The sequence below is a fragment of the Oncorhynchus tshawytscha genome, linkage group LG03 (genome assembly GCF_018296145.1).
Source record: "Oncorhynchus tshawytscha isolate Ot180627B linkage group LG03, Otsh_v2.0, whole genome shotgun sequence".
Taxonomy (NCBI): domain Eukaryota; kingdom Metazoa; phylum Chordata; class Actinopteri; order Salmoniformes; family Salmonidae; genus Oncorhynchus; species Oncorhynchus tshawytscha.
The window spans coordinates 6,178,557-6,195,410 of record NC_056431.1 but is presented as its reverse complement, the minus strand read 5'-3'; the positions used below and the strand labels follow the sequence as shown (position 1 = coordinate 6,195,410).

General features: G+C 43.7%; 2 protein-coding genes across 4 annotated transcripts; both read left to right on the top strand.

Annotated features, from left to right (window-relative positions):
* Positions 1–1,193: 1,193 nt before the first annotated feature.
* On the top strand, positions 1,194–5,923 carry LOC112244008 (rap1 GTPase-activating protein 2). The gene is made up of 19 exons (XM_024411782.2): positions 1,194–1,367; positions 1,519–1,551; positions 1,717–1,810; positions 2,329–2,364; positions 2,478–2,525; positions 2,807–3,004; positions 3,127–3,224; positions 3,322–3,400; positions 3,516–3,569; positions 3,768–3,851; positions 3,949–4,049; positions 4,209–4,338; positions 4,440–4,580; positions 4,715–4,786; positions 4,871–4,957; positions 5,178–5,333; positions 5,423–5,509; positions 5,618–5,643; positions 5,726–5,923. The coding sequence occupies exons 1-19, from the start codon at positions 1,297–1,299 to the stop codon at positions 5,823–5,825; spliced, it is 1,695 nt and encodes a 564-aa protein (XP_024267550.2). The 5' UTR covers positions 1,194–1,296; the 3' UTR covers positions 5,826–5,923.
* Positions 5,924–12,845: 6,922 nt separating this feature from the next.
* Positions 12,846–16,739, top strand: LOC112225920 (glutathione S-transferase kappa 1). 3 transcript variants are annotated; one of them, XM_024390059.2, is made up of 9 exons: positions 12,846–12,972; positions 13,438–13,462; positions 13,741–13,804; positions 13,896–13,977; positions 14,137–14,265; positions 14,898–15,043; positions 15,343–15,459; positions 15,634–15,727; positions 16,621–16,739. In XM_024390059.2, exons 1-9 carry the CDS (start codon positions 12,861–12,863, stop codon positions 16,662–16,664), a joined length of 813 nt encoding a protein of 270 aa, XP_024245827.2. In that variant the 5' UTR covers positions 12,846–12,860; the 3' UTR covers positions 16,665–16,739. The 3 variants fall into 3 exon arrangements, with proteins under 3 accessions (XP_024245827.2, XP_024245834.2, XP_024245843.2); XM_024390066.2 differs by lacking the exon at positions 12,846–12,972 and adding an exon at positions 13,164–13,316 and having other exon boundaries at positions 13,709–13,804; XM_024390075.2 differs by lacking the exon at positions 12,846–12,972 and adding an exon at positions 13,164–13,316 and having other exon boundaries at positions 13,438–13,563; positions 13,709–13,804.
* Positions 16,740–16,854: the final 115 nt, after the last annotated feature.

Below are 16,854 nucleotides of genomic sequence, written 5' to 3'. Positions count from 1 at the left end.
GACGTTCTGTACACAAACATTTTGGTCACTCTGAACCAGTCCAGAACCGCTACTAGTCCCCTAGATAAGGGACTTTAAATCAGAGGTTAAACAACGTACCCTACTAACAAACAACTTCCGCACCTCTGCAGAATAAATTTAGGATTATAGCCAATGACAGTTCAGGGAATTTTGATTGACGTTTTGCTGGGCGAACACTTTTTTTGGTTTCTACACTTAAAATGTTTTGATTATTGCTTGAATAGTCGCAAAGATTATATTTGTTTGTGATCTTAAAAAAACATATTTTGGATGTAGCAGTTGTTAGCTAGAATGAGAAAATCCAATTATAATCCCTAAGTAATGTGAAATTAGGCGGTAACCGAACAAATGTACAATTCACAAATGTGTATAACACACACTTGTACATGTGAGAAATAGGACAAATGTAAGCACCCAACTAATTATTATTATTATTATTATTATAAATCTACTCATAAGTAACATGTAAATGGAGGCTTTCTTAGCTGACCGTCTATGAGAACTTCCAATATGGCGCGCATCACCCCCCTGCAGAAATATTTGCAAACACAGAAAAGGGTATTTTGATTGATATGAAAAATCTTCCTTGATAACAAAGATTTGTTTAAATACTACCAATGCCACAACATAATTAACCTTATTGCACAAATGAAGCCTAATGTTGTGTTCATAGATACAGTATTTCTAACCTCCCTTCCTCTTTTGTATTCCCCCTTTAGCAGTGTGCCTCAACACCCTCCCCTCCACTACCCCCTCCCCATTCCCCTCCTCTCTCCTCTCCTCTCCCGCTGCCTTGCACCTCTCTCAGTATGTGCTGTCAATAATTGATGGTTCTACAGACTCAAAGGGTAACAGGTCTAAAGAGGCAATCGCTCATGCGTTTATTTATTTATTTACCATTCCTATCTTTACACACACCAAGTCAGTGAGACCACTATCTGTGTTTCTTAGAGCATGGCGATCGATACCCAGCGACTCCTCTGTCTCTGTGTCCATACATGTACTGCATGTCAGGGCAGGCTCATGGGGGTTTGTTATCCATCAGTGCGTGTCCCTGCGGCCAAGATGGGGTTAATATTGCTCGTCTGGCTGACAGCAGGATATAGGGAAGGAAGTATAGAGATTAAATGAGTGAGAGGCAGGGGGCAGAGAGGAGAGAAAGAGAGAGAGAGAGAGAGAGAGAGGGAGGGGAGTGATTTAATTCATCCCTAGGCAGTACTGATTGACTATAGCTAGCACACTGGCACTCACAAGCACTAACACCCACACAGAACGATGGAGAGAGACAGCAGAAATGAGAAGTTCTTCTCCAGAAAGAGAAGTTTCACTTTTGGGGCATATGGAGGGTGAGTAACAGTCACAGTATTGAGAACAAATTAAAATGCTTTGGATCTAGTGTCAGAATCTGAATAAAATCTTCAAATAGTTGATAATAGAAGTAGTTCTTAATGTCATGCGGCACATTGTCTAAGGAGTTACCACTTTCCCTATTCACAGTGTGGACAAGTTCATATGTGAAAATGAGACTAGGTGAGAAAAACTTAAAAATACCTTTATTTACCTTTATCCACATTAGATGTAGTTTATTTCTCGCTGGTCATTTTACACTGGATTTAAAGCTTGATAAACTTGCAGTTGACGAATAGGAAAAGTGATGGGTTGCATTGCTTTGCTCTGTCATTCCACCTGTTGCAGCAGACCAGAACCTTTAGAACACAGCATTCTGGATATTTTGGACTCCCCTACCAGCGAGACCAAACCGTTCCTTTCTGCTGGCAGCAACCAGAAGGTAAAATGACTTAATTGTGATAATGTGTCTTTCATCATATCCTTTTTGCATTTGTTGATCACATCGTCACTAATTTAGTCTCCCTGCATTTCCCTTAATCTGTGTTTGTCTAACGTTGTTTCTCTTTCTCTTCCTGTTTCTCCCTCAACCTCCCATGTGTCTGTCTGTCTGTCTCTCTGACTCTGTATGTTTGTCTGTCTGTCTGACTCTGTATGTTGGTCTGTCTGTCTGACTGTATGTTGGTCTGTCTGTCTGTCTGTCTGTCTGTCTGTCTGTCTGTCTGTCTGTCTGTCTGTCTGTCTGTCTCTCTGACTCTGTATGTTTGTCTGTCTGTCTGACTCTGTATGTTGGTCTGTCTGTCTGACTGTATGTTGGTCTGTCTGTCTGACTCTGTATGCTGGTCTGTCTGTCTGACTGTATGTTGGTCTGTCTGTCTGACTCTGTATGTTGGTCTGTCTGTCTGACTCTGTATGTTGGTCTGTCTGTCTGACTCTGTCTGTCTGTGTTTTCCATGTAAGGTGACAGAGCTGTTTGAGATCATTGAGAAGTTGCAGGTGAGTGTACAGCATCATTCCCTCTCTGTTTTGTGTAGTCTCTGTGTTTACAACAGTTCTCTCCCCAGTTAGTCAATCAGTCAGTCACTGTTACCTTCACTCTCCTTCATCAGAGCAGCAGGCTAGATGAACAGCGCTGTGAATTCCCTCTGCCTTTGAGGGTGAGTCTTTCTCTTAAAATATAATGTCAAGATTTGTGTGCACACGTGTGTGTGTGTTGACATTGACCTATCAATATTCTCAATGATACAGACGTTTTTGTTCCCTAAAACACTGATATCACAATAGTTATAACACTCATACCAGCATACATAAAACTCATTATTAGGTTTGCTGATGTAACCATGAGCATGTCAGTTCAAACATCATCCTACGGATACTGCTAGATCTACATTTAATTGGATACACCAGACGTTTAATTATCATCTCACCCTTTTGAAAGTCTCAGCTTTTGAAGATAGGTCGTGACCTTCCTCTGATCCTGCCTCCAAAGCTGGGTGGTTACTGGATAGACCCCCCGCTACAGAAGTTTGCTGAGACCAGTCCGACATCCTCTCATTATGGCCTAGACCCAGAGACCTATGACATCATGGAGAGAGACAGCGAGGCCACATACTACCAGGAGTTCTTCCGCTCACGAGTTAGTAGAGTACCGCCCATAGGACTACTCTTATTCTGTTCCATTTTATGGTAGAGATGGACTATGATCCAAGATGATGAAATACATACATAGTAGCTGTGTGACTTTCTCTCCTATGTCAGTATCATCACTCGTTCACAGCAGTGGACCCCTCCCTGGGACCCCTCCTTCTCTCTGTCTGTTTGGAGGAAGAAGAGAAGAGGCTGAGAGTAATACTGAGGTTATATCAGAAATAATATAATTTATTCAATTCATGTAATGAAACACCCTGGTGAATTCCATGAGCAACAGTTATTTCGTCTGTCTTTCCTTTCCAGGATGAGGGAATGCTCTATGCATGGGGTTTTCTCTGTGTCTCTGTTCCCAAACATCCCGTCTGCTGTGGAGCTGGCCAAGGTACCATTACTAGTCTCTCCAACAGACGTGTGTATTTTAGATTAACCTTTACTGTGCTTTTACTGAAAACATTTACCATCATTGAAAAAACCCAAACTGACCATGTCCTTTTCAGATGCTATGCGACAGTGTGACTGTGTCCAGATTTGATGTGATCAGTTACCTCAAGGTACTTCTTTTTCACTGTACACATTCCCAAATGCTTTAGGCCTTCATGTTACACAGAATGTACTCTTCAAATGACCTCTAAACCCTGAGAACATTTTGACAAAAAATGTGTGCTCTCTCCTTCCCCTTTATCTCTCTATCTCTCGCTCCCTCTCTTTGCTTCTTTCTTTCTTTCCCTCTTCCCCTCTCTGTCTTTCAGGCACCAGATCTTATAACAGCATTTGATGAACACAGAGTGTCTCCGAATTTCAAGTTTGGTGTCTTGTATCAGAGAGAGGGACAGGTAAATAACTGGAATGTAGGCAGAAGCTTGGAAGCATTAAATAGTAGCACTTGTCTACTGTACATTACCTCTCATATTTTCTCTCTATCTTTTACAGTTGACAGAGGAGGACATACTCTGTAACAATGAGGAAAGTGAAGAGTTTCAAGAATTCCTCTCTATTTTGGGAGCTACAGTCGCACTTCAAGGGTTCACTGGGTAATGTACAGTAACCTACATGGTGACATGGCCTTATGGAGAAATTACAGAAATATGACATTGTAACAGGAAGAGATGAATAAGAAGACATCAGCAGCTTACTGTTACTCCCTCTCCCCGACTGCCTCTTCCCTCTTTCTCTCCCTCCCTCTCTTCCAGGTTCCGAGGGGGTTTGGATGTGTATCACGGCCAGACAGGAAATGATGCGGTTTTCACTTCCTTCCACGGCAGAGAGATCATGTTCCATGTGTCCACCAAATTGCCCTTCACAGAGGGCGATACACAACAGGTTAGCCTGAATAACGACACCAAATCATCCTCACCCACAGTCAATCACTTCAACCCAGCTCCAGTGGCTCCCGCTTACCCTCTGCTCATTACTTCTTACAGCTACAGAGGAAGAGACACATAGGCAACGACATCGTTGCTGTTGTTTACCAGGAGGGCCACACCCCTTTTCTGTCTGATGTCATCGGCTCACACTTCCTGCACTGTTTCCTAGTGGTCAGGAGGGTGAGGAAGAGAGTGGGGGACGAGGGGGAGGGGGAGGAGGCAGGAGGAGGAGGGGTGTTCCAGGTAAGAAGATAAAACAAAATGAGAGACACATTGATCTTTTATCACTGAATGGAAAGCCTTTTTCAAACCTGGAAGTGGTCTGTTTGCAGGTGTCAGTCACAGCCAGAGAGGATGTACCTCCCTTTGGTCCCTCCCTCCCTGATCCTCCCATATTCACAGAGGTGAGCAGAATTCACATCTGAACTTGGTTACATGGTAAAGGCCCTGATGCATTCTCAGTGTGTCTCTATTGGCCTATCTTCCAGAGCTCCCTGTTGAGAGAGTTCCTTCTGACCAAGCTTATCAATGCAGAGATCTCCTGTTATAAGGCTGAGAGGTTCAGTAGACTGGAGGTAACCACAGAAGAACAACACTAACACCATTATAAATGTATACAGTAATGCTTGAGGCATTACATTCACACAGGCAAAGACTTTCTAGATGCAAATCTGGTATCTTTTTAAGTGGAACAGAAACCTCTTCTGCTCCCCATTTCTTACTTAACTCCTCTATGCTGCCTCCTTCTCTCCTCTATCTCTGCCTCCCTCTTTCCTCTCATCCTATCTTTTCAAGCTGCGCACTCGTTCGTCCCTCCTGGAGGGTCTGCAGGCGGAACTGTCCACCCGCTCCCAGTGCATGATGGGAGATGCGCCTGTGTCCACCCTCTCGACTTCTGAGGGGATGAGGGGTGTAACTGAGGGGAGTGGAGGGTTTATCGAAAACTTTAAGGTGAGGTCAGAAATCCTTGACTTTTCACTACAGTGTGGGGAAAGGGTGGGCTTTGGACTTGGCATCCATATTTCCTGTCTTTGTTGCAGAGAGCCATTAGGGTACGCAGTAATTCTTTTGACACTCTTGGGGGGCCTAGAAAGATGGGCGGGGTGCCACTCCCACAGAAGCCCAAGGTAACCCATACTGAAGATGGAAGCACTTTCTCTTTTTTCACTGAATATCTAATTGATATATTTGTGGGAAATACTGATCACCCCTGTTGGTTTTGTCTCCCTCTCCAGGCTGCTACAGAGAGAGATGGAGAGAGGTAAGACACTACAGAGAACGGACAAATCAGACAGATGGATGGACAGACAGACAGACAGACAGATGTTTTTTTTTTCTTTCAGTGAGTTGGCCTACAAGCCCCCTGAACCCAGCTTTCCGCCCACAGACAACCTGGGCTCCACAGAGGTCAAAGACCACTCCAGTCCCCAGGAGAATACGTAGGCAGACAGAATTATGTGTATATTTGAGTAATAACCGAGTGGATACTTTGTATGTACAGTGCATTCAGAAAGTATTCAGACCCCTTGACTTTTTCCACGTTTTGTTACGTTACAGCCTTATTCTAAAATTGATTATTCTAAAATGGATGAAAAAGTTTTTCCCCCTCATCAATCTACACACAGTACCCCATAATGACAAAGTAAAAACAGGTTTTTAGATATTTTTGCAAATTCAGTACTTTGTTGAAGCACCTTTGACAGCCATTACAGCTGTTATTTTCAGGTCTCTGCAGAGATGTTCAATCGGGTTCAAGTCCGGGCTCTGGCTGGACAACTCAAGGACATTCAGAGACTTGTCCTGAAGCCACTCATGCTTTGTCTTGGCTGTGTGCTAAGGGTCATTGTCCTGTTAGAAGGTGAACCTTCACCCCAGTCTGAGGTCCTGAGCACTCTGGAGCAGGTTTTCATCAAGGATCTCTCTGTACTTTACTCTGTTCATCTTTCCCTCGATCCTGACTAGTCTCCCTGTCCCTGTCGCTGAAAAACATCCCCACAGCATGATGCTGGCACCACCATGCTTCACCGTAGGGAGGGTGCCAGGTTTCCTCCAGATGTGACGCTTGGCATTCAGGCCAAATAGTTCAATCTTGGTTTCAGCAGACCAGAGAATCTTGTTTTTTCATGGTCTAAGAGTCCTTTAGGTGCCTTTTGGCAAACTCCAAGCGGGCTGTCATGTGCTTTTTACTGAGGAGTTCTGTTTGGCCACTCTACCACAAAGGCCTTCTAGGTGGAGTATTGCAGAGACAGTTGTCCTTCTGGAAGGTTGTCCCATCTCCACAGAGGAACTCTGGAGCTCTGTCACAGAGGGACCATTGGGTTCAGGGTCACCTCCATGACCAAGGCCCTTCTCCCCTGATCGCTCAGTTTGGCCAGGCAGCCAGCTCTTGGAAGAGTCTTATTGGTTCCAAACTTCTTCCATTTGAGAAAGATGCAGGTCACTGTGTTCTTGGGGGACCTTCAATGCTGCAGAAATGTTTTGGTACCCTTCCCCAGATCTGTCCCTCGACACAATCCTGTCTCGGAGCTCTACGGACAATCCCTTCGACCTCATGGCTTGGTTTTTGCTCTGACATGCACTGTCAACTGTGGGACCTTATATAGACAGGTGTCTTTCCAAATCATGTCCAATCAATTGAATTTACCACAGGTGGACTCCAATCAAGTTGTAAAAAACATCTTAAAGATGATCAATGGAAACAGGATGCACTTGAGCTCAATTTCGCGTCTCATAGCAAAGGGTCTGAATACAAATATAAATAAGGTATTTCTAAAAACCCGTTTTCACTTCATCATCATGGGATATTGTGCTTAGATTGATGAGGAAAACAAATATTTAATCCATTTTAGAATAAGGCTGTAATATAACAAAATGTGAAAAAAGTAAAGGGGTCTGAATACTTTCCAAATGCACTGTACAAGCTGTAAAATGTTGAAATTGATGCTTTCATAGCAAGTAATACAGATATATTATTTTAGAATATTTTCAATGTTAATATGTGTACATCATTGTAGTAAATGTATGATAACGAAGTCATGCAATATATTATTACTATTTTACTATTTTAGAGCATTGTAACAATTCAGGGCTACCAACATTTGAAGAAAGTTTGGAGTGAGATTTGCTATGTAAATGTCATTGCCCCCTGGCCAATCCATAGACGAGGGACTGGGGGTTTACTGTTTTAAAGTGAATATCCTGAAATTCTATGTATTTTGACATGGCTTAGGCTTATTACCAGGGTGGAAAATTAGGTTTATTCAGGATGCTTTGAACATTAAATGAACACTCCAAATTTGACTACTTTGTTACTTTTTTGGGGTAATGTGAAGAATGCTAACATGTTTTCTTTGCTATTTTTTTAGGTAGTTTGACACTTTGACACAGTAATTAAATGAGGTAGAGAGACAGGCAAATACTAAAAACAGTGGGACGGTTAGAAGCTGGGATTGATCCATGTTATCAGGTGGAAAGTTTTATGAGACACATGGAGAGGAGTGTTAACACTACATCAAGGCTCTGCACAGGAAATGTTACTATTAATGGTTGATGGTAGTGGGTAACCAAATCATAGATTGGAATCTGCTTGTCCAAAGACAAGGTAAGGACACAAACGTTTAATATTTTGTCATTTGGGATCAATCTCTTTAAAATAGGGATGGAAAGAAAATCCTGCTTTCTCTCCAGGAGACTTGGATCTGTGCTGGATGGTTGAACATGTTCTTGACATAAAAATACATTTTTAAAGATGACACAACCTTCAAGAAAAAACAAATGAGATCAATATTAAGGTGGTTTATGACAACTTGTCACACCCTGACCATAGTTTACTTTGTATATTTCTATGTTTTGGTTGGTCAGGGTGTGAGCTGAGTGGGCATTCTATGTTTCATGTCTAGTTTGTCTATTTCTATGTCTGGCCTGATATATGGTTCTCAATCAGAGGCAGGTGTTAGTCATTGTCTCTGATTGGGAACCATATTTAGGTAGCCTGGGTTTCACTGTGTGTTTGTGGGTGATTGTTCCTGTCTCTGTGTTTTCACCAGATAGGGCTGTTTCGGTTTTCGTTACGTTTCCACGTTTGTTGTTTTTTTTGGTAGTTTTTGTATTGATTCGTGTTTTACGTTTGTTGATTAAACATGGATCGCAATCTACACGCTGCATTTTGGTCCGACTCTCCTTCACACCTAGAAAACCGTTACAGAATCGCCCACCACAACCGGACCAAGCAGCGTGTCAACAGGCAGGAGCCGCAGGAGAGGCAACAGAGGCAGCAGCAGCAGCAGGAGCAGCAGCAGGAGCAGCAGCAACTACAGTGGGAGAGGCTGCACTACTTGGAGAAATGGACTTGGGAGGAGATTCTAGACGGGAAAGGACCCTGGGAACAGCCTGGAGATTATTGTCGCCCCAAAGCCGAGCTGGAGGCAGCAAAAGCAGAGAGGTGGCATTATGAGGAGCTAGCACGGCAGAGAGGATGGAAGCCCAAGAGTCAGCCCCAAAAATTTCTTGGGGGGGGCTCACAGGGAGTATGGCTATGCCAGGTAGGAGATCGGCGCAAACTCCCTGTGCTTACCAGGGGGCTAGAGAGACCGGGCAGGCACCGTGTTATGCAGTGGTGCGCACGGTGTCCCCAGTGCAGGTGCATAGCCCGTATCGGCCGGGCTAGAGTGGGCATCGAGCCAGGTAAGGTTGGGCAGGCTCGGTGCTCAAGAGCTCCAGTGCGCCTGCACGGTCCGGTCTATCCAGTACCACCTCCACACCCCAGGCCTCCGGTAGCAGCTCCCCGCACCAGGCTTCCTCTGCGTGTCCTCGGTCCAGTACCACCAGTACCAGCACCACGCATCAGGCCTACAGTGCGCCTCGCCTCTCCTACGCTGTCGGAGTCTCCCGCCTCTCCAGCGCTGTCGGAGCCTTTCTCCTCTCCTGCGCTGCCGGAGTCTCCCGCCTGTTCAGCGCAGCTAGAGCCTTCTTCCTCTACAGCGCTGCTGGAGTCTCCTGCCTGTTCAGAGCTGTCAGTCTGCACGAAGCAGCCAGAGCTGTCAGTCTGCACGAAGCAGCCAGAGCTGTCAGTCTGCACGAAGTAGCCAGAGCTGTCAGTCTGCACGAAGCAGCCAGAGATGTCAGTCTGCATGAAGCAGCCAGAGATGTCAGTCTGCATGGAGCAGCCAGAGCTGCCAGTCTGCAAGGAGCTGCCAGTCTGCAAGGAGCTGCCAGTCTGCAAGGAGCTGTCAGTCTGCAAGGAGCTGCCAGTCTGCACGGAGCCGCCAGAGCTGTCAGTCTGTAAGAAGCCGCCAGAGCTGTCAGCCTACATGGAGCAGCCAGAGCCGCCAGTCAGCGTGGAGCCGCCAGTCAGCGTGGAGCAGCCAGATCTTTGAGTCTGCCAGGTTCCGCCAGTCAGCCAGACTCTTCCAGATCCGCCAGTCAGCCAGACTCTTCCAGATCTGCCAGTCAGCCAGACTCTTCCAGATCTGTCAGTCAGCCAGACTCTTCCAGATCTGCCAGACTCTTCCAGATCTGCCAGTCAGCCAGACTCTTCCAGATCTGCCAGACTCTTCCAGATCTGCCAGACTCTTCCAGATCTGCCAGTCAGCCAGACTCTTCCAGATCTGCCAGTCAGCCAGACTCTTCCAGATCTGCCAGTCAGCCAGACTCTTCCAGATCTGCCAGTCAGCCAGACTCTTCCAGGTCAGCCAGACTCTTTCAGATCCGCCAGTCAGCCAGACTCTTCCAGATCCGCCAGTCAACCAGACTCTTCCAGATCTGCCAGTCAACCAGACTCTTCCAGATCTGCCAATCAACCAGACTCTTCCAGATCCGCCAGTTAACCAGACTCTTCCAGATCTGCCAGTCAACCAGACTCTTCCAGATCTGCCAGTCAGCCAGACTCTTCCAGATCTGCCAGACTCTTCCAGATCCGCCAGTCAACCAGACTCTTCCAGATCCGCCAGTCAGCCAGACTCTTCCAGATCTGCCAGTCAGCCAGACTCTTCCAGATCTGCCAGACTCTTCCAGATCCGCCAGTCAACCAGACTCTTCCAGATCCGCCAGTCGGCCGGGATCCGCCAGTCAGCCAGGATCAGCCAGGATCTGCCAGTCAGCCAGGATCTGCCAGTCAGCCAGGATCTGCCGAAACCACCAGCCAGCCAGGATCTGGTAGATCCATCAACCTGCCTGAGCTTCCTCTCACTCCCGAGCTTCCCCTCACTCCCGAGCTTCCCCTCACTCCCGAGCTTCCCCTCTGTCCCGTGTTATTAAGTAGGGTTGCCGTGGCTAGGAGGTCACGGAAGCGGACAAGGTGGAGGAAGACTACGGTGAAGTGGGGGCCACGTCCAGCACCAGAGCCGCCACCACGGACAGATGCCCACCCAGACCCTCCCCTATAGGTTCAGGTTTTGCGGCCGGAGTCCGCAACAGGGGGGTACTGTCACACCTTGACCATAGTTTACTTTGTATATTTCTATGTTTTGGTTGGTCAGGGTGTGAGCTGAGTGGGCATTCTATGTTTCATGTCTAGTTTGTCTATTTCTATGTCTGGCCTGATATGGTTCTCAATCAGAGGCAGGTGTTAGTCATTGTCTCTGATTGGGAACCATATTTAGGTAGCCTGGGTTTCACTGTGTTTGTGGGTGATTGTTCCTGTCTCTGTGTTTTCACCAGATAGGGCTGTTTTCGTTACGTTTCCACATTTGTTGTTTTTTTGTATTGATTCGTGTTTTACGTTTGATTAAACATGGATCGCAATCTACACGCTGCATTTTGGTCCGACTCTCCTTCACACCTAGAAAACCGTTACACAACTAGATGAAGATCAATATTCAGGTGGTTTATGACAACTAGATGAAGATCAATATTCAGGTGGTTTATGACAACTAGATGAAGATCAATATTCAGGTGGTTTATGACAACTAGATGAAGATCAATATTCAGGTGGTTTATGACAACTAGATGAAGATCAATATTCAGGTGGTTTATGACAACTAGATGAAGATCAATATTCAGGTGGTTTATGACAACTAGATGAAGATCAATATTCAGGTGGTTTATGACAACTAGATGAAGATCAATATTCAGGTGGTTTATGACAACTAGATGAAGATCAATATTCAGGTGGTTTATGACAACTAGATGAAGATCAATATTCAGGTGGTTTATGACAACTAGATGAAGATCAATATTCAGGTGGTTTATGACAACTAGATGAAGATCAATATTCAGGTGGTTTATGACAACTAGATGAAGATCAATATTCAGGTGGTTTATGACAACTAGATGAAGATCAATATTCAGGTGGTTTATGACAACTAGTTGAAGATCAATTTTCAGGTGGTTTATGACAACTAGTTGAAGATCAGTATTCAGGTGATTTATGACAACTAGTTGAAGATCATAATTAAATTTAGTTTATGACAACTAGTTGAAGATCAGTATTCAGGTGGTTTATGACTACTAGTTGAAGATCAATATTCAGGTGGTTTATGACTACTAGTTGAAGATCAGTATTCAGGTGGTTTATGACAACTAGTTGAAGATCAATATTCAGGTGGTTTATGACTACTAGTTGAAGATCAGTATTCAGGTGGTTTATGACAACTAGTTGAAGATCAATATTCAGGTGGTTTATGACAACTAGTTGAAGATCAATATTCAGTTGGTTTATGACTACTAGTTGAAGATCAATATTCAGTTGGTTTATGACTACTAGTTGAAGATCAGTATTCAGGTGGTTTATGACAACTAGTTGAAGATCAATATTCAGGTGGTTTATGACAACTAGTTGAAGATCAATATTCAGTTGGTTTATGACTACTAGTTGAAGATCAATATTCAGTTGGTTTATGACTACTAGTTGAAGATCAGTATTCAGGTGGTTTATGACAACTAGTTGAAGATCAATATTCAGGTGGTTTATGACAACTAGTTGAAGATCAATATTCAGTTGGTTTATGACTAGTTGAAGATCAATATTCAGTTGGTTTATGACTAGTTGAAGATCAATATTCAGTTGGTTTATGACTACTAGTTGAAGATCAATATTCAGTTGGTTTATGACTACTAGTTGAAGATCAATATTCAGTTGGTTTATGACTACTAGTTGAAGATCAATATGTTGGAGTAAACACAGTACTCCTGGCGACTGTGTCAGCGTGCATATACGCCCGTCAGCGTGCATATACGCCCGTCAGCGTGCAAACCCTCCCCTAACCCGGGCGACGATGGGCCAATTATGCGCCTCCCCATGGTCTCCCAGTAGCGACTGTCTGCGAAAGAGACTGGAATCGAACCAGGATCTCTAGTAGCACAGCTAGCAACTGCGAAAAGTGAATTGATTATCTTGACAAAGGGTAAAATACTCACTAACACAGCTCATGAAACATGGGACCAGCATTTAACATGCCGCGTTTATATTTTTTCGTGGATGGCTGCAAACTATTATTAGGTCAGTGTTTTTTTAATCAAAACAAGCAGAGCGGGAGAAGAATGTCTTGTGGTATAGGTACGGTGGGTCGTGACTGGCCTCACACTCCATCCAATACAGTAGGGGGCGTTGTATGCACCTATCATTCAAGATTTAAGAAGAAGAATATAGAAAGTAAGCCTACACGGTTTTGACTAGATATAAAACAGTTTATGTCACAATTGACAAGAATTTACTTTTCGTAGCAGGGAAAGAGATCTTACGCAACAGGTTGGGAGAATTAGGTTAAAATTAGGAAAAGGATTAAGATTAGCTATGGAAAAAACTACTTTAGATGTAATTTAACACAATGTATCCCTTCTAGCCATGACCCAGAAGCACTGGGCCCTAGACTGCAAGTTATTATATCCGGGTTATTTAAATTAGCTCCAGTTGAGTGTCTTTAACGTTAGGTTACATGTACCCTTGAAATAATAAACGAAAGAACAAAGTTAACAACTGGTTTGACTTTTGCACGGGTAATTTCAATGGACTCTTGGTGCATATGTGCACATTTCTAAACTTGAAAACAATCCGAGTGTAAAGTGTATTTGATTGTTTTCAATGGTTGAACTTTGACACAGTTTTTTCTTTTTACAGACCGGCAGCTAGCTGGTGGTCAAAGGTAACGTGCAAATAATTAATTTACTCCACAAAATAACGTTATAACTAAGTGTTTGTGGCTACAGGAACGTTTTTACTTGCAGTGCAATGACAATGTTACAGGTATGTTACAACTAGCTAACTGTATCCACACATTAATGATGTCCTGAATTATTATCCTTTTTAAATTGTGTGTGTGTGTGTGTGTGTGTGTGTGTATCATAATCATATCATAATATTATCATAATAATCTTCTATTTTTTTGAAGTAATAAAAAAATAAAATCCTTCAAATGGCAAGTTCCAGGAAAGTGATTGAACTGTTTTATGACGTGGTCTCTCCCTACTCATGGCTTGGCTTTGAGGTTAGTGTCTTTAGATTGTACATGTTTTCATTTCAGAGGTAGAGTTATATGCATTGATTAATCATTGTGCATGCATGTATCCGATCTTTAGGTCATGTGCCGTTACAGAAATGTGTGGAACATTGACCTTAAACTACGTCCTGCGTTCTTGGGTGGCATCATGCAAGGATCAGGTAAGTAGCTAAGATCAACATTACACAAACCAGGCTTCACAATAGGCTATGGATGGATTGTTATGTCTACATTGCACATGTTGTCAGTCAGCCATTAAGTCATTATGATGAGTCATCTGCATTGTGACGTAAAGTCTGTACTTTTATCCTGTATTCCAGGTAATAAGCCCCCAGGTCTGGTCCCAAACAAGTTCCTGTATATGACCACAGACCTGCACCGTCTAGCCCAGTACTTCCAGGTCCCCATCAGCCCCCCTGCTGACCCCTTTGAGGCCATGTTCGAAAAAGGTGCAACCCCCCTGCATCTTCTTTATGTAAATATGCCAGTAGCCTATTTTGCCAAGCTTATAACAACGCTATTGGATATATGTTCACATAGGGTGGGAACAGCACTAATATGCCAGTACTGTTTCTTATATAGAATGTATCTTAACATATCTTAAAGATCAATGAAGGTTTCCTAATGTAGATCAAACAGCATCTTTAACAGGTCTTGGCCTCAGTGTAGTAGAGCAAGATTTGGTAGCTCAACATTCCATTGAGTACTGCTGTCTGTTGGGGACACTCAAGATTTGGTAGCTCAACATTCCATTGAGTACTGCTGTCTGTTGGGGACACTCAAGATTTGGTAGCTCAACATTCCATTGAGTACTGCTGTCTGTTGGGGACACTCAAGATTTGGTAGCTCAACATTCCATTGAGTACTGCTGTCTGTTGGGGACACTCAAGGAGAAAAACATCTGTGCTTTCAACATGTCTGTTCTATATTATCAATGACCTTTATCCCTATGAACCTAATACACTGCTCTATTATGGTCTCTATTAACCTTTTTGTGCCTCGCCGTCAAGCAAAATAAACTCCTTGCTGACCTCACGGTCACCACATTATTCTCTTGCAACCATGTATTTGTCTGTCCCAGGCTCGCTGTCTGCCATGCGCTTTGTGGCGGCGGTACAGGAGAGGGAGGTGGGAGGAGATAAGCAGGTAGAGCAGGTGTCACGGGAGCTGTGGATGAGGATCTGGAGCCAAGACAAAGACATTACCCAGCCTGCATCACTCTCTGAGGTACCAGGATGTACTCAAGTCACTGTAGCTTGAATTCAAGGCTTCTCTCCATTCATCATCTGTCTAGTGTTTTTCCCATGTGCCTTTCACATAATATCTGAAAAATGTGCATTTTACTAAAGTGTTAAACATGTGTTATCTTCCAACACTAATGCCATTGTTCTCAAGATCACAATCCCTGAGTGCTGGAGGGCATAATCCTCCTAGAGCATTTTGAGATTGGGTCTGGGTAGATAGTGGCGTCGTGGATTTGAACATTGCAGGTTGTTTGTTTTTAATGTGATTCATGTTTTTTCCAGGCAGCCATGAAGGCAGGGCTCTCAGCCAGTGAGGTGGAAGAGCTGCTGAAACTGTCCACCTCTAAGGAAATCAAAGACAAGCTGAAGAGATCCACCCAGGAAGCACTGGACCATAGGGTCAGTGTCTCCCCCTCCTCTCCCTGTTCCCTCCCAACCTACCCCACCCCATACATGTAGATGGTTTAGATGGCTGTTAATGACAATAGCAGCCATCAGTGTGGGAGTGGACATCAGTATCAGTACATTCACTTCTTTCACTATCTCACCTTGTCTCTGTACTCTCTACCTCAGGCCTTTGGTTTTCCTCTGGCTGTGTGTCATGTGAATGGAAAGGCGGAGGTGTTCTTTGGCTCTGACCGGTTTGAGCTCATTGCCCACTGCATAGGTGAGCCCACACTTCCTCTGGCATCATAAGGTGTTATGTTCCTGCATAAACTCCCACTTTGGATGCATCAGAATATTCACAAATAGCATATTATAGAATTTACTTTAACCAATATGACTTATCAATCCACCATCATACCAGGGCATGTAATGCTTAAAAACAAATTGGATGAATACAATATTTAGCTACAGAAGTGCCATTTTTTACCGATCTCTATAGCTTCTGTCCAAAAATGAATCCTGTGATATTACGTCAACACATACTGGAGGAGTTACTGGCTAGCTACAGTGGCTAGCTTAGGTAACGAACTAGCCAAGTTGGTCGCGGGGCGCGCATGACCAGAATGACACATCGACGAACCACCAAAGTCACACCCCAAATTGAGAAAGGGGCGGAGTTTGACCGTTTTGTGTCCAAAGTCAACCTTTAAGATGATAACAATTACTGTAGGCTATATACTTACAGCAATTTGGTATTTTACATCATTTAGCAGACGCTCTTATCCAGAGCAACTTACAGTAGTGAGTGCATACATTTGAATACTTTTTTTGTACTGGTCTCCTTGGGAATGGAACCCACAGTCCTGGCACCATTTTCTACCAACTGATCTACACGGGACTGCAATCAATACTGTACATCTTATTGTAATACGTCACATGTCATTGTACACGTTTTATGTCATGCACCTCACAACCTTTTGATAGATTTATCTAGTTATGTAATCACTCAACTCGAGACAGTTATCATTATTGCATTATTGCTTCCTGGTTGCTAGATATGGTAGATTCTATTGTTTAGAATATTGGTTCCTATATCATTACTGTCATCTCTTTGAGCCCATCAAGATTCACCTCAGTGCAGACCTTATCCAATCATATCCTTGTGTCTTCTAGGAGAGAAGTGGATGGGACCCCAGCCTGCTGCTGCCAAACTGTGACTTGAAACATGAAACTGGGACGTGAAACCTGTCACATATGGAATTCATTAAGATGAATAAATATAATCGATATGATTTGAAGTTGTCTATTTTCTAAATCGGACTGAAAATGATTATTTGAAATAGATAGATGACTGTCTTTTCACTAATAATTTTTACTGCCACAGAAAGAAACCTGCCATTCATATTT

Bases quoted from the DNA above. Each gene is read 5' to 3' on its own strand.
- LOC112244008 (XM_024411782.2), top strand. From the start codon at position 1,297: ATGGAGAGAGACAGCAGAAATGAGAAGTTCTTCTCCAGAAAGAGAAGT. The intron at 3,401-3,515 runs GTACCATTACTA...TGTCCTTTTCAG, and splicing joins CTGCTGTGGAGCTGGCCAAG to ATGCTATGCGACAGTGTGAC. The intron at 4,050-4,208 runs GTAATGTACAGT...CCTCTCTTCCAG, and splicing joins GCACTTCAAGGGTTCACTGG to GTTCCGAGGGGGTTTGGATG.
- LOC112225920 (XM_024390059.2), top strand. From the start codon at position 12,861: ATGTCTTGTGGTATAGGTACGGTGGGTCGTGACTGGCCTCACACTCCA. The intron at 13,463-13,740 runs GTAACGTGCAAA...TCAAATGGCAAG, and splicing joins CAGCTAGCTGGTGGTCAAAG to TTCCAGGAAAGTGATTGAAC. The intron at 15,044-15,342 runs GTACCAGGATGT...TGTTTTTTCCAG, and splicing joins AGCCTGCATCACTCTCTGAG to GCAGCCATGAAGGCAGGGCT.